The sequence below is a fragment of the Balaenoptera musculus genome, chromosome 5 (assembly GCF_009873245.2).
Source record: "Balaenoptera musculus isolate JJ_BM4_2016_0621 chromosome 5, mBalMus1.pri.v3, whole genome shotgun sequence".
Lineage (NCBI taxonomy): Eukaryota > Metazoa > Chordata > Mammalia > Artiodactyla > Balaenopteridae > Balaenoptera > Balaenoptera musculus.
Genome location: NC_045789.1, coordinates 14,992,929 through 15,007,643, shown reverse-complemented (window position 1 = coordinate 15,007,643; position 14,715 = coordinate 14,992,929). Strand labels below are relative to the sequence as shown.

The 14,715-nt window shown below is 35.6% G+C and overlaps 1 protein-coding gene across 11 annotated transcripts in view; it reads right to left on the bottom strand.

The window, feature by feature from the left end:
- PDLIM5 (PDZ and LIM domain 5) overlaps positions 1-14,715 on the bottom strand; it is a 208,990-nt gene that overhangs the window by 81,958 nt on the left and 112,317 nt on the right. For 4 of the 11 annotated variants that reach the window (XM_036852954.1, XM_036852959.1, XM_036852956.1 and 1 more), the window contains exons 6-7: positions 5,953-6,125; positions 5,554-5,590 (exon numbers count right to left, since the gene is read on the bottom strand). In XM_036852954.1, coding sequence (XP_036708849.1) covers positions 5,554-5,590; positions 5,953-6,125 — 210 coding nt within the window. Of the gene's footprint in view, positions 1-3,842; positions 5,004-5,553; positions 5,591-5,952; positions 6,126-6,404; positions 6,423-8,839; positions 8,855-11,969; positions 12,019-14,715 lie in introns of those variants that run through there. The other 7 variants (XM_036852964.1, XM_036852958.1, XM_036852962.1 and 4 more) reach the window with 6 other exon arrangements.

Sequence of the window (14,715 nt, the reverse complement as noted above, 5' to 3'; positions counted from 1 at the left end):
ATATATATTTGTGTATAAACGTCTAGAAAGAGATAGCATGCCTGTTAGAATGCCTTTTCCCCCCAATTTATATTACACCGAGACTCTGGTATTCAAGGAGCTCGTACTCTAGTTGGGAGATTCAGGACATGCAGACAAGTATCCACAGTACAAATTAGAAATGGAGGTGCCAGAGAGTGGTAAAAACAGCACAACGGCTACTTCAGAAGTGAGGCTCTTTCTGCCGTGGGGGTGGGGCTGGGTGGGTGTTGGGTGGGTGTTGGGTAGGTGTTGGGGTGGGGGTGGGGCTGGGGGTGGAGTTGGGGTAGGTGTTGGGGTGGGGGTGGGGCTGGGGCGGGGGTGGGGTAGGTGTTGGGGGAAGTGTTGGGGTGGGGGTGGGGGTGGGGGTGGGGCGCTGCAGGAAAGAATGTGCGGTGGACGGGCTCAGGAGGCAGCAGAGGGGCTGGGACGAGGGAGCATCTGCGCTCGGCCCGCATTCTCTGGGGCACAGCACTGGCCGTTCGGGCAGATGACGCTAGATCCCGCGGGATTACTCAGAGCACTGCAAGACGGCTGGTCCCCCTGGTCCCCCAGTAGCGCCCTCCTGACCTTGTAAGATCCCCTTACACATTTCCAAAGGCCGCTCAGCAGCAGCGTCTCCCCCAGGAGAGAAGAACTAGAGGTAAACTTTTAAAGATGTGAAGGAAATGGCAGAGGTGCTCAAATGAAACGTATTACGTGACCCATTAAATGACTAACACATGTGATTCTAAAAATGGCATATGGAAAATTACTGCGTACAAAACTTATCCTGCCACTCACCAGTTACAAGATCTTATCACATTTGTTCAGAGTTAATCTTAAATTTCTGTCTTGAAGCTTCTTCTTTCATTCATTCATTCATAGAGCCCTGATATATTTGATTTCTTTCTTTTCTCTTTCTTTTTTTTTTGCCAGTAAACTTGCTTTACTGCAAGGATAAAGAACAAAACCCTACAAACACCAAGGTAGGAAACGGAAATTATTTATAATAGAAACACCTTTACCTACTCATTACTCCCAGGGTGCTTCTGATGGAATCGACACACATCCTTTACTCGAGGGAAAGAAAAGTGTCTTTCTTTTGACTTCCATACACGTTTCAGGCTACCCTAAACTGATCTTTCACTTTAATGATCTCCCTAAACGGTGTCTGTGATCTGGTTTCAAAATGTAGGAGAAGGGATGAGAAGTGTCCCAGCCAGAGAGAATGATGAGAAGGTGAAGACAAGGCCCACGCTGAAGAGAATGGATGCAACCGAGGTCCAAACCAGGACCTCACAGAGCCAGCACGGTCCTCCCCAGTCAGCCGGCCTGACCTGCGCTGAAGCGGCCAGGCTTCGTCCCCGCCCTCCCCCCGACCCTCAGTTCACTGCACGTGGGCAGCGCCACTCTCGGAGACTATGGCCTTGCAGGAGGGGGTGGGTGGCTGGAGCTGAGGTGACATGGGAAAACCAAGACAGGTTTTTATAGAGAAGATTAAATTGTTAAATTCATCACTAAATTATGAAGAGAGCATCGTATGTCACATTTCTACACGTGAAAGTTTTGTTTTTGAGTGACTTTATGTATGTTTAAGGGGCATTCTGTTCCCTACAAATATGTTACCAACATCTACTACATTTCTAGGACTTCAGTGGGTCTCAATGGGAAAAGCACTAAATCGATCATTATGCCCAGGGCTGGCACTAACTAGGTGGGTATACTTTACTTAGCAAGTTGATAACCTCCCCGATTCTTCATTTTCTAATTTTACTTGAAGGTGGTTAGATATGATAATTAGACAACTTCCCATTTAAAATGCTGTGGACAGTACTGGGAACGTGTATTATTTGTCTCTATGCGTTAAGCGTTACGTTTTTGGATCGTGGTTCCCTTCACATGCCACATTTTGGCCACACTGTGAACTTGCCATGCTCCTTTCCACTTCGGGATTCCCACATTTGTTTCCTCTGCCTTGAGCACTCACCCCAAGCCATCACACGGTTGACCCCTTTTCCTCCCTCAGGTGATGGCATGAAGGTCATCTCCTCAGAAATCCACACAATCTAAGTAATCCCACCCTACCTAAGGCAAACTTCCTTTATATTAACTTATTTTATTATCTTGATAACACAGTTATCTTAGATTATCTTGTTTATATATTGACATGCTATTCTTCTGAATCCCCAGCACACATCAGTCCCTGGAATTTAAGCATTCAGTAATTATTCATGTGAAAGAGTGAATGCAGGCAACAAATGAATATTTACAATTTATAAGATTTTAAATACACATCAGCAACACAACGACTGCAAAATTATTTGTCTTGGGAAATCGATTCATCCTATATTTCGGAAAAAAAAAAAACATGCATAAAAGAAGGGACTGCTACTCTCTTTCTTAACATCACAGTTTTTATTAAACAAGCTCTCTAGGACGTTTTTTACCTGAGTCTTCCTAAAGGGCATAATGATGTACAAAAGGAGTAGGTTTCTGTTTCCACAGATAATTGTTTTTCAAGTAGCAAAAAGACTGACTGTGTGGGAGGCATTCTATCTTCTGGCTGGTAAAATATTATACGAAAAAAACTGCTGAAAGTTCTGAAGAGTAACTTTCTAATTTTACATGAAAAACAAGCCTGTGATAAAGAAAGTCTGTATAAGAGAGACAAACAAAAACAAGCTATAAATTAGGTCACTAGACTTACAACAATATTTTTGCAAGAAGTTTTTATAATTTTTGGCTAGTTTTTAAGCCTGGATTATAAGATGTCCCAGGAGGTTAGCTGAGCACAGGAATTCATCCTCTGACGGGGTCAAATGGAATGTCCTTTGAGATCCTGGCTGAACACTTACCCTCATGCTCAAATGTGGATCATTCCATTTGTCTAAATCTACGCTTTCAGTAGGACATCAAGTATTTTATCTTTAATTAGGCAAGGTATTAAACTCCTATTTTCAACTGCACCTATTTCAAGTTATAAAGCTCTACATAAATGCATGCATACGTTCTCTTGTCTTTATTAAGGAAAAATTCTTTTATTTACCTAAAACGTACTTTCTTTCTCTCAACTCTGAAGTTATTCTAGAAACTCGGTTCTTGGTGTAAAATACCATGTTTGCTCTACCCAGACCATTTATTTTCTTGAGAATTTGATTCTTCTTTCAAGCATCATCTTTTGAGATCAATGAAGAATTAAAGGGTATAGGAGAAGCTGGTGTAAGTAAATAGATTTTCTTACAGAGGGCAGAGACACAGTGGTAACTGGGATTGATGTCAGAAACATAAAATCATAAGGAGCATCTGAAAAAGTACTGATAAAATTAAAAGAAAGACATCGTAATATATTATGAAGTATAGTAAAAATGAACATAGATAAATCCTAGAATTATTTTAAAAAATGCATTTGGCATGCCAAATTTTAAATAGTAATCACTAACTGAAATTAATGTTAGTTTCTCAAAATTACCAGGCAGTTTTCCTACTCTACAGTGACATTAAAATCAAGAAAACCTGGAAAAATAAAAACGGAACCTTCTGAATGAAAGCAAAGATGCTTCAGTAATAATTTTCACACAAAGCCTCATTCTATGTCGTGCCCCAGTCTAACTGATCTTACCTGTTACTCACATAAACATTATGTAAAATAATGAAACAATGCAGGGAAAAAAAATATGGATCTTCGTCATATTCCACACTCACATTTTAGCAAACCTCACAAAATTAAAAACGTTGTCCAAATATTAAATGTCAGGAGAATTATTTTATTTTACCCAAGTGATAATGTACGTCTGGAAGGCTGTTACTACTAGCTTCAAGGAAACAGAAAACAACTACAAAGCTAAGTTAAAGGCAACTTTATTACAATACTTTTCCAAACTTCAAAATGCATTTATTATTGAATTTAATCTAATATATAATACATTATATTACAAGACAGAAAGCATTTCTGGTCAGATATTTAGCTTGCATGTAAAGCCCAAAGCAGAGCTTCCTTGGAACAGCAGCAATGCATAATAGTTTATATCACTAAGTAAAATATTTCTCTGATGTTGCATAAAGAACCATTCATATTGCAATTTATTTTATGTTCATTTCCCCTGATTCAGAACTAAAGCAAAGCTATCTTTTCTACAACTTACTAGCTAATACCTAGAAGTTGTCTATATCCTAAACACATCCACCAGCTTAGAAATACTTCCTTTGGTAGAAAATAGGATTTTTAAAACCAACGAAACCAAACAAACACTATGATTTCCCCATTGCAAACAGGGGCAGAATTCTCTTCTTTCCTTTTTTGGGAGCCAAATCTGGGCCCTCCTGCTCTTCAGACAGTCATCCTCAATAGTTTCTGCTTTACAAAAATACCCAAATCTGTAATGAACTCTATTCTAACAAAGTCATTTCTGTTTTATCTTGCCTCCTCATATTTGCTTACTTAGAAGTGTTTACAGCCCACTTTGAACATTACGTAATAATGAACTTTACAATAAAGTAACCTTGAGACATGCAGTAACATAAAGGAAGTATTTTCCAAATTAGACAAGGACATTATTTACTCATCCACCTCTGCTTCAACCAACCAACCAGATTCCACTTACGAAAAGAATTCCTTTTCCAAGGAAAAGGTTACTCCTATAATAACCATAAAAACAGATGTAAATCCACTGAATCAATATGGCTCCTTACTTCGCTCTCTCGGTTTAACATTTGTGAACTACCAACTAGCACAAAATGCGTTCATCCTCCTCGTTTTCACAACGGCAGGAAATGGTTAGAGAAGTATAGAAAAGATTGTATTTTGTCTTTCGTAAGGCAAATTTAATACGGATTTTGCTATGAAGTTGGAGGAAAAGAAAAAGGGAACGAAAAGGCATGTGCTGGCTGCTCTTGGGGCAAGGTTCATAAATCACTGTACGTTAAGAGCGCGTGCTGAAACTTCATGGTGCCAGTCACGTAATTTTGTGTATTTGGGACTAAAGACGTGAAGGGGTGTCTTTTCCCTGCGGAAATAAAAAGAAAAGAAAGAGGAAAAGAGAGTGATAGAAGAGTCACAAGAAAGAGAAAGAAAAGCTTTCTACACTTAGATCACCATGCAGAAAACGTGCCTTCCAAAAGCTTAATTTCACAGAGCTGTTTTGTTTAACAGCGAAGATTTCAAGGGTAGAGCATGTTTAGAAGTACAGAAATTAATCTATAGAGCCCTCTTGGAAACGTCCATTTTTATTCCCCAAACAAAGCGACTGCAAGACAACACATGAACTCATTCACAAACATCTGTAGTGTTAGCAAAGCGCCCCCAGGTATACCCTTCTGCCCACTCACTTCAATACTGGAGAAAACAAGCCGCAGACAAAAAATTCAGACAGCATCAATTGATTTAAAAATCTGTAAGTTGTACATTTCAGTCCCACAAAAGGCACCAAAGTTAAGCTTAGCTCCTAGGTGCAAAGACAAAATGCCATACCATTCACTTGAAAAGGTGAAAAAACACAAATTGAGACCATTCATAAAAGGAAAGCATTCAATTTACCAAAAGAAAGGACAACTTACTTTGCCTTCTTTGTATTATCAGTTTCAGATTCTTTCACTGAAATAAAATAAGCAATAGCCAATGTCAGTTTGCTTTTTTTTAACTTTAAAATCACTTAAGCAATTACCTGTATCGATTAATACCAAATGGTCAAGTTACACAGAGCCGCTAAAAAGTTCCTTATCACGTTGGCATTGGCTACACGCTATAGTCAGTACTATGACTACTACTACTGCTACACTTTTCAGTATAACTCTCCTGGGCTGGTTGCTTATTTACAGCACCACTATGCATGGCATAATTTAAAAGCAAACTGTCTCAGGAAAATTACTATTTTCCAGTAACTGTCCATCAATCTAAATGCCACTCTCTGTGGCAGAGAAATATCCATCCATTAGAATCCCTAGGTATGCACTTACTACGTTCAGTCCCAGTGATCTGGGCGAGGATTCGGAAAGAGCGAGACTGAGTCGTTCCAGTCCTTGGACGCCAGTCTTCAGTATCTTCAATCAGTCTCTTCTTACTGGCATCACTGTGAGTAGGTATGTGATAAAACTCTGTGTAACGATCCATAATGTGTTTTCTTGGTGGGCTAGGGTTAAAAAGGAAAAAATAGGATTAAAATATTTGTAATTATGTTAAGGACAAAATATCTTCTCCCATATTATTTATAACTTATACATTTAATCCTCAATGTTCCCTTTGGGTATTTTGCTTTTTCAAGTATACTCAGTAACAATTTTTCTTAAAAAAAGAAAGCATCCTTCTAAAATAGAGTAGACTAGGTTATTTTTTTAAGTTAGTTTAAAAAAAGGTACTTATATGCTAATATAAAATAATAGTATAGATGGCTATTCAACAGAAAGGTTACCGTTTGGGTAGGATTTTCCTTTTAATTGACAGAAGAAGGCAGCAGAAGAGAGATTTCAACATGAAGAAAAGGAAAAGAAAAGAATAAGAAAAGAAGGAAAATAACAAGAAATTGCAAAGTCCACAGTAATTAAAATCAAACAATTCAAAATTACTAGCATTGTTCATCTTATGGCTAACGAAGCAGATATAGACTACATCCACAACCACTGTTAAATACCCATATGCTGCTAAAATATGTTGGCTTTCACAAAATTAAATGATCATTTCTTCACCGGGCCCAGGAGCCATGAACGGTTTAGTACAGGCTAAACCAACAATTCCAAACACAATTTTGAAAAGGGTCAGAACTTATTTTCTACAGTATTCTCATTTATGTGTATAGATATCCCTAACCCTAAATAAAGTTGGGGGCAGGATCACTGCTGTAAAGAGCTGTGGTCTATCAGAAACCAATGAAATATTTATCAAAAGACCAAGATATGAATTGTGGCTCTATGACTTTTGACTAGTCAATCTCACTGAGCCTCAGTTTTTTCATTTATAAGATAAGAATATCACATATAAAGTAGCACTGTTCTCAGGATTAAATGAAATAATATATGTGAAAGGGATGTGTAAACTATAGAGTTCAAGAACTTCGAGTTTGCTAAGACTATTCATTTTTTCTATTAAGAAAGCATAAATACCAATATTACGGAATTTACAAAGTACATTATTTTAACACTTTAACCTAAGATCTAGGTAACTTTATAAATACTCCTCTCTTCTCAACCCCGCCCCCCAAATAGAATAAATGCAAACTAAATTATGAGTTTCATTTCAGAAGAGAAGAAGGAACCTGAGCCTGGACTTGCAGACAACTGGCACAAGATCCAAGCAGAGAAGGTACCCTAAGAGCGTCAGATGTGTGTGGCAACACCTGCTAGGTTAACTCACTGCTGAAAAATCACATTGCTATCAGAATGCCACGTGACTGCTGTCATTTTGATAGGGACACCATCAAAAACTGTCTCAGTACACTAGAAGAGTTTTTGCCCAGGGGCATGATACAATTAACGTTAACACTAGCTTTGCAGTCAGACAGATAGTAGTTCTAAGCATACATCCTCCATTCAGTGTGTATTTTATGCAAGTCATTTAACTTCTCCAAGTCTCGATTTTTACCACCTGAGAAATGGGGATTGCATCTACTTTAAAGGGTTGTTTTGAGGAATAAATAAGGTAGGTAAAGGATGTAAAGTGCTTTCCGCACTAACTAACACAAAGTAACATAAGGTGTTCTTTTATGATTACTAGAAAAATTATTTGCAAGGCATGTTCTAAGACTACAAGTCATCATATATATAAAGAACAGAATCAATAGTATTTACACATAATACTAATAATAGTATTTTAATACTATTTAATGGTATATTTAATAGTATATTTTAATAGTAATTCAAACTATTATTTATGATAAAAATTTTAATATTCCAGGAGTGAAATACCTAAATACCTTTACTGATATTGAACAACACCTCCTAACCCTTTTTAAAATAGACATAATTTTCTTTAATTAGAAAATCATAGACATCCACTACTTCATAAATACACTGTCTTTGGCAGATTCCTAAACAGGACAACACTTTATCTTATGCAATTACTTGAAAAACTTTATATTTAAGCTACTAAAACTTATAGTTTTAAATTCTCTATAGTCAGTAAGTGTTTACTCTTAATGGTACCAATTTCAGCTATAAGACTATTTTATCCTCTATAAAGGTTTGGACTATAAAAATACAAAAAATAGTGTTAAGCTAAGACACCAAGATTAATAAGATGTCACCACTTAAGAATATTTTTTAGCCACAACACACTTGCGAAAAAGTATAGTACGTCTGGACTCTTTTGTGACATTCACCACCAGCTTAAGGTCTGTGTTCAAGTGACAGAAAGTTTCAAAGCATTTTACTGGCTTTGAAAACTCTCATGACTATGATTAAAGAAGGGAATAATCTCAATAATTTGATTTTCTGAAATGTATTTGGGATAGAATATAAATTCAACTATCAAGAGCAAACAATTTATTTCAAAATACAGACATTCAAAATTAGCAAATTTATTCAAAACTTTAAAAAATATTAAACAAGGGAGGCCCCAACCATATCTCTAACTCCAGTATATACTGTCTATAATAATAATCTATCTTTCTGAAGATTTAGCTTACTAAGTTCTTCCACTGCAGAAGTGTGGGTTTCTAAACACACCCACTAATTCACACGAAGCTCTCTAGCATGAAAAACAAGTTTCCTAGGTTCCTAATATATTTGAAAATTCTAAGCAATGAGAAGAGACTAACAAAATTTGGTGATGGTGTTAAGTTGAAAGCCAGATGAAAAGTTGCAGAGAGACAATGATGAAAATTAGAAAAGAAACCACTGATGAGGTACTTACACAGTGCCAGGGTTACTGAAGGAGGAATAACACACACACAGAAAGATGTGATAGAGTAGAGAAGACAGTGATGTTCTCAGGATGATGGGCAACAAAGATGAGGCCAAAAAAAAAAAGGAGAAGAAGAAGAAGAAGAAAAAATGAAATAACAAAATTCAAAAAAATGAAGACATTACACCAAACATCATGCTTCAAAATAATCACGTAAATGCAGACAAACAAAAATGAACAAGTGTTAGTCAAAATTCTGTTACACTGTTATTATTTGGAGAACAGTTTTATCTGTGTTTTTTTGTTTGTTTCCAAAAAACACTGAAAAATATTTTATATATTAATGGTAGTTGAAGTCTCAAGTTACTAATACCAAGAAAGATTCACTATTTAACATTTTTTTCTAGGTTTTTATAAAATTTATTTTAGAGTGAATCCAAATTCCTACCATGGTTCCTAACAAAAGGCAGAGATTAAAATATAAATTAGATGTAAGATATAGAAACAGATCATTTTAGAATCACTTTTAAAATCAGAGCAGACTAGGAGAAAATCTTTCAGTCTCACATAATATAAAAGTATACATTACTAATAGCAAGTGTAATCTTCTCACATAAATTATCCTGAGCCATACATTATAAAGGAATAATATGCTATCTGAAAATTTTCTCTTATTTTTTAAAATGGAGTGATTATGATGAAAAATATATGAAGCAGTGGGTCATAAATAATAGGCTATAACTCAATTTTCATACTCTCCCCTGTCCATCATTACCACCGCCCTCATTCAGAAGTAAATTCCAGGAAGTTTAGAGCTCACTTGTAGGAACTCCAGAGTTCTGTGTTATCAGCAACCTAATTATTGCCCAGAAAGGCATGTTTGATACGATAAAAGAACTAGGTTAATAACACCTAAAGAGGAAAGACATAATTCATTCATATAGCCTATTAAGCATAAAATCATTAAAAACAAATATATCCACATTCTATTATGTATAGAGACGATGAAAGTATGAAACGCTATATAGCTGCTCTATGCATTGTTGAATCAATCCTACCACAATGATGTTTAGTCAGAGTAACTAATTACTCATTATAAAGGCAGTGAGAAAAACTGCCTACCAGTTTGAATACTAAGACTGTGCACTGTAGCTAAGTGGTATTTCCACACGTCAAAGTCAGTTTCATTAACTCAATAAAGGGCTGAGTTTTGCTGAGTGGGGGTGCGACGCAGGATTAAGTTAATCTCAGTAATTTATGGGTATTTATTCTTCTCTAAGCCATAATGCAAAGCATTCTCTCCTCTGCCTTGCTATTTTAAATAGTAGGGAAACAGTTTTTCAAAATAACCTCCTCTGAATAACCTCAGAATAAAATCTTAGATATATATTTAAACATTTTAAAATTTAGGGAAGAAGTTTTATGTCAAAATGAAGTTGGGGGAAATATTCTATGATGTGGTAAGGGGTAGCCAGCAGAGGGTTGATTGGTTAAAACCTAAAGATGCCAATTTTAATACTTTGAACAGATACTTTCATGAATTTTAGAAAAAGTGCCCAAGTGGAATAGCCCATCATACACCACAGTGGCATTTGTGCCAACGTGACAAGTCAGATGACGTGGCTTTTCACCCTAGCTACGCCACCCACTTCCTCTGTGCCTGGACAAGCTGCAATCCCCAAGAAGCCTCCTTTTCCTCAATGGCGAAATGGATTACAATTTCTCCATCTTTCAGAATTCTTATAAGGGTGTGTGTGTATTTGAAAGCACTCTGAAAACTATACAAATACAGATTTGTTGTTAGAATAGATCCTCCAGCAACTCAACATAAAAAAAGTATTATCAAACCCAACTGTAGTTTATGCACATTATTCACTCACGTAGCCTCAATTCACTCAATTTATCCTCAAGTCTGTAACCATGAAAAACAAATATTAATTCAAAGTAACAGAAATAAGCCCAGGGCTTATTTGGCTTCAAAAAACCCTAGGCTTGAATCTTAGCTCTATCACTTGAGAATTCAATCACATACTGCATTTAAAAACATCTAGCACAATGCTTAGTAATAATGAATAAATTAATGAATCTTAATCTGAATTTTTAAAAATGTATATTTAACCTAAATGCTTAAATTTATTTTTCCAAGTCCCATTTTTTTCCCCTTTATAAGTCAAATTGTTACACTGGAATCTAGTAACTAGTGAAAATCTTTGTGTATAAGAATTTAACTTCAAATAGACAAACAATAAATCAAGGCTTGGGGATGTTTCTCTAGTGCACTGTGCAATATTCTTATGTGTCTATAACATGAAACTATTCAATTAGTGAGATCATAGCCATACTGGAATAAAGTTGCTCTAATAATTCAATAGTTAATCCCTCAAGTGTGTCTAAGATAGATATTCCATATTTCCAATTCTACTCTAGAGTATGATGATAAGGAAATTTCAGCACATGCTCAGAATAATCATAACGCAAAATTAATTTAAGTTCTTACCTAATGTGATTTTTATCTATGTTTAAAGCTAGTAATCACCAGTTCATCATCAATACCAACAGACACAAAAGCAAGGTTTTGAAGTTATACCACAGTAATTTTCAATGCCTATGCCAACTACCTGTGACACTTAACAAGCTGGTACTTAACTCTCTTAACTAATTGCAAAGGTGTACAGACTTTTTATCATCCAGTGACACACAACTGCATATAGCGTTCTAAACCTTTCAGTAACACTGGCTGAAAAATCGAAAAGGTTCTTAAAGATTTTACCTGGGAAATATTGGGTTTTGATATGAATTTGGAAAACAACTCAGTTTTATATGTACTATTCACTAGTGGTACATATGTTTATGCTTTACATTCTATCTTTATCTTTGTCTTCTAATAGTCTTGACTGATACAAATTACCCCGAACATTACCTCTTCTAAACCATTACACAGCAAACCCCACATATATTTTATGATAAAAGTTAAACACTACTATTTACTACCATAAAGGAATTCACCACAACACAGCAATGCAAACCAAACTTAATGAAAAGGTTAAATGTGGTTATTCTAAATTACAGCTGTTTTGCAAAATTTAGCTTAATTTTGCAAACATTGGGCATTCATGCTGTTTACTCATATATAAGTCACCATATTTTCTCTCCAGTTATGTGGATACTAACTCTGTCACTTTTGTTTTCTGTAAAGAGAAAAGCATTTAAAAATATTACTATCATATCATGTTTTGTATCTTCCAAGGCCAGGTTCTTCAAAATCCCACATAAGAACTGTTAGAAGAAACTGCAGTCCAATGAAATTAAAATTAATTAAGGATGCATGAAAGACTTACCTCTTGAAAGCAGTGGCACATTATAATGCAAGGGCATATGGAAAGGGAAAAGGTAAATCAGTTAAACTACTTGATGTAAAATAGACTCCTTTCCAGTTTGGAATATAAAGTTCCATTTTGCTCTAAGTAGAGTAAGGAGAGTAATAAAGAAGACAGTAAGCCAAAACTAAAAATTCATATATGTACAAGATGGACTAAAAATTTCTTAGAAGTACCTTGTTCATTATTATTTATAAGAAGGAACAGGAATGTTAACGTATTATTAAGAAATATTATAAAGATAGCAACACAATCGTTAGATTTCATACCATTAGGATGAATAACTATTTCTCAGTAATGATGCATAATTCATAAGCACTTATTTGTGTCTTATGTTTATTAATCCTAGATAAATTTGGGTGGGATGCCTATAAATCACTTAAAAACTAATAGTCCTCCTGCTTTGAAGAAAAAGATAACTTATGCATTTAACTTCAATCCTCCTAAACTCCTAAATTTTTGGTTACTGGCATGTATTAGTTTTAAAATAAAAAGTAATTCATAAAAAGTAACAAGTCTCTCTTAAAAAAAAAGTAACAACTCTCAACTGTGAAAGAGTTTTGCTGAAGATCTTTTGTTAACACTATAAAAATGTGGAAAATGCAATAATCACATAATTAGTAAAAACGCTGACAGTGATTTCAGGAAGATAGTTTGACACCGGATGCAGGAAATATATTCGTCAATATCACAAAACACCTGCTCTTCAAAATGACACATCACTGACTAGTAAATAGTAAAATGTGTGATTTATTTTCGATTTTTCTGCTCTAAATGTAGTAAGAGAAAGCGTACTGCAAATCTGTCTTAGAACTTCATGGATACTTTGTTTTCAAGATAATCAAGCTTTCATCGTGCTAAGGCATCTGGGCAACATCTGAAATTAAGCTATTTTTAAATGCAATCAATTTACGAATGCAAAGCAGTAACTTGCTTGTTAATGATGCAAAATATGTAATAATCCCTTCTGTCCTGAACCTCGTGCAGTGCTGAACACCAGGCATGTGCTCGATAACCACATGTCGATTGATTAAGAAGCCACTGTAGAGACCCTGTAACCATACCTCTGCCTACAGCTTCAGCTGGAAAATAATAAGCTTTAAGTCATTTCAGGTTTGATCACCAAAGCTGTACTCATAAAACACAAAATTTCAGCTTGGTATTTTCACATGTTTTCAGTGTAGTACCTTTCCGTAACCTCAATTTGCTTTTATCTCTACAATTTTTCTTTCCATTAAGAAGGCTTTCTTATAAAATTTCAAGAAATGTTAGCAAGGAGAAAAGATTTTAACTCAAATACTTCCTTCAAAGGACTTTTTTCTACTGAGCCTGGAATTTAACAAACATAATAAACTTCTGCTTTTAGTTTTCTGTGGGGCTAGCATTTGACAGGCAGCATCTGTTTTTTCAAGGTACTACTTTGATTACTCTAAAATCTATTGTCTTAAAAAAGACATACCAAAAAAAATATAACCAAACGCACCTCAACACTACATACTACTTCTCTTCCTCACATGGAAGAAGAGATAACTTAGGACACTAGTTTTCCTCAATTTATACATCGAAACTTCCAAAAGCCATCCACCACCACAAAACCACATGTAGGGCCCAGCAGCTGTCCTTCCAGACCTGCTCCTTCCTCTCTGCAACAGCCTGGAACCCTGCCACCTTCTTTTTCAAAGCCCCCAAGTTGCCATGGCAGCAGTGCTATGAAAGCACAGCCCCTTCATTACATGAATTAACATTCAGAAGGGATTATCTCAGAAAGGACCTATCTACACAATTATTTTAATTATATTTTCCTGGGAACCGGCATTGGTAAAAACAATCACGCATGCAGATTATTTCCTTCTGTTTTCCTTTTAAAAGACACTTTTGTCACAATAAATCTGATCAAAATGATTTTACAAAAATGACTTTGGCTTAAAGTACGGTCACTGGATTCCAAAAAGAATAAAATAACCGTCTATTAATGGAGGCTGCTGAAAATAGACTTCAACCAGTTTTTTAAAAATCTGTACCATAAAGAGGGGAAAATTATAAGGAATGGATTTTTCAAAAAATTCTGCTAACATTATATATTTAGTGTCCACTGCTTTAAATTTTAGAAATATTTTTACAGTGAAATATCCTCTAATTTGCTTCTGATATTTTTTAAGCATCCTTTAATGTTACTGTCCTCTCATTACTGTTTGATTTTAAAGACTAAATTCCAGCATAAGTTTATCTGAAAAGAATGTTGCTTAGCTAGCTGACCTAAGCTAATGCATCATACATAGACATGAGTCAAAACTAAATTTGTTTTCTGTCTTCCTAGAAAAAAAGCTTCTTACAGACTTCTCATTTCCTCTCTCTTTAGCATGAGATACGTAAGCTGACACAACTGCAACCACTTTGTTTCAACTTCTGGTGGCGCATTAAAGGATGGAAAAACTGAGGAAGAAAGATTCAAGGTTTGCCTTGCATTATAAGGTCCAGCTGCTCCACTTGTTGTGCCGGGACTTGGAG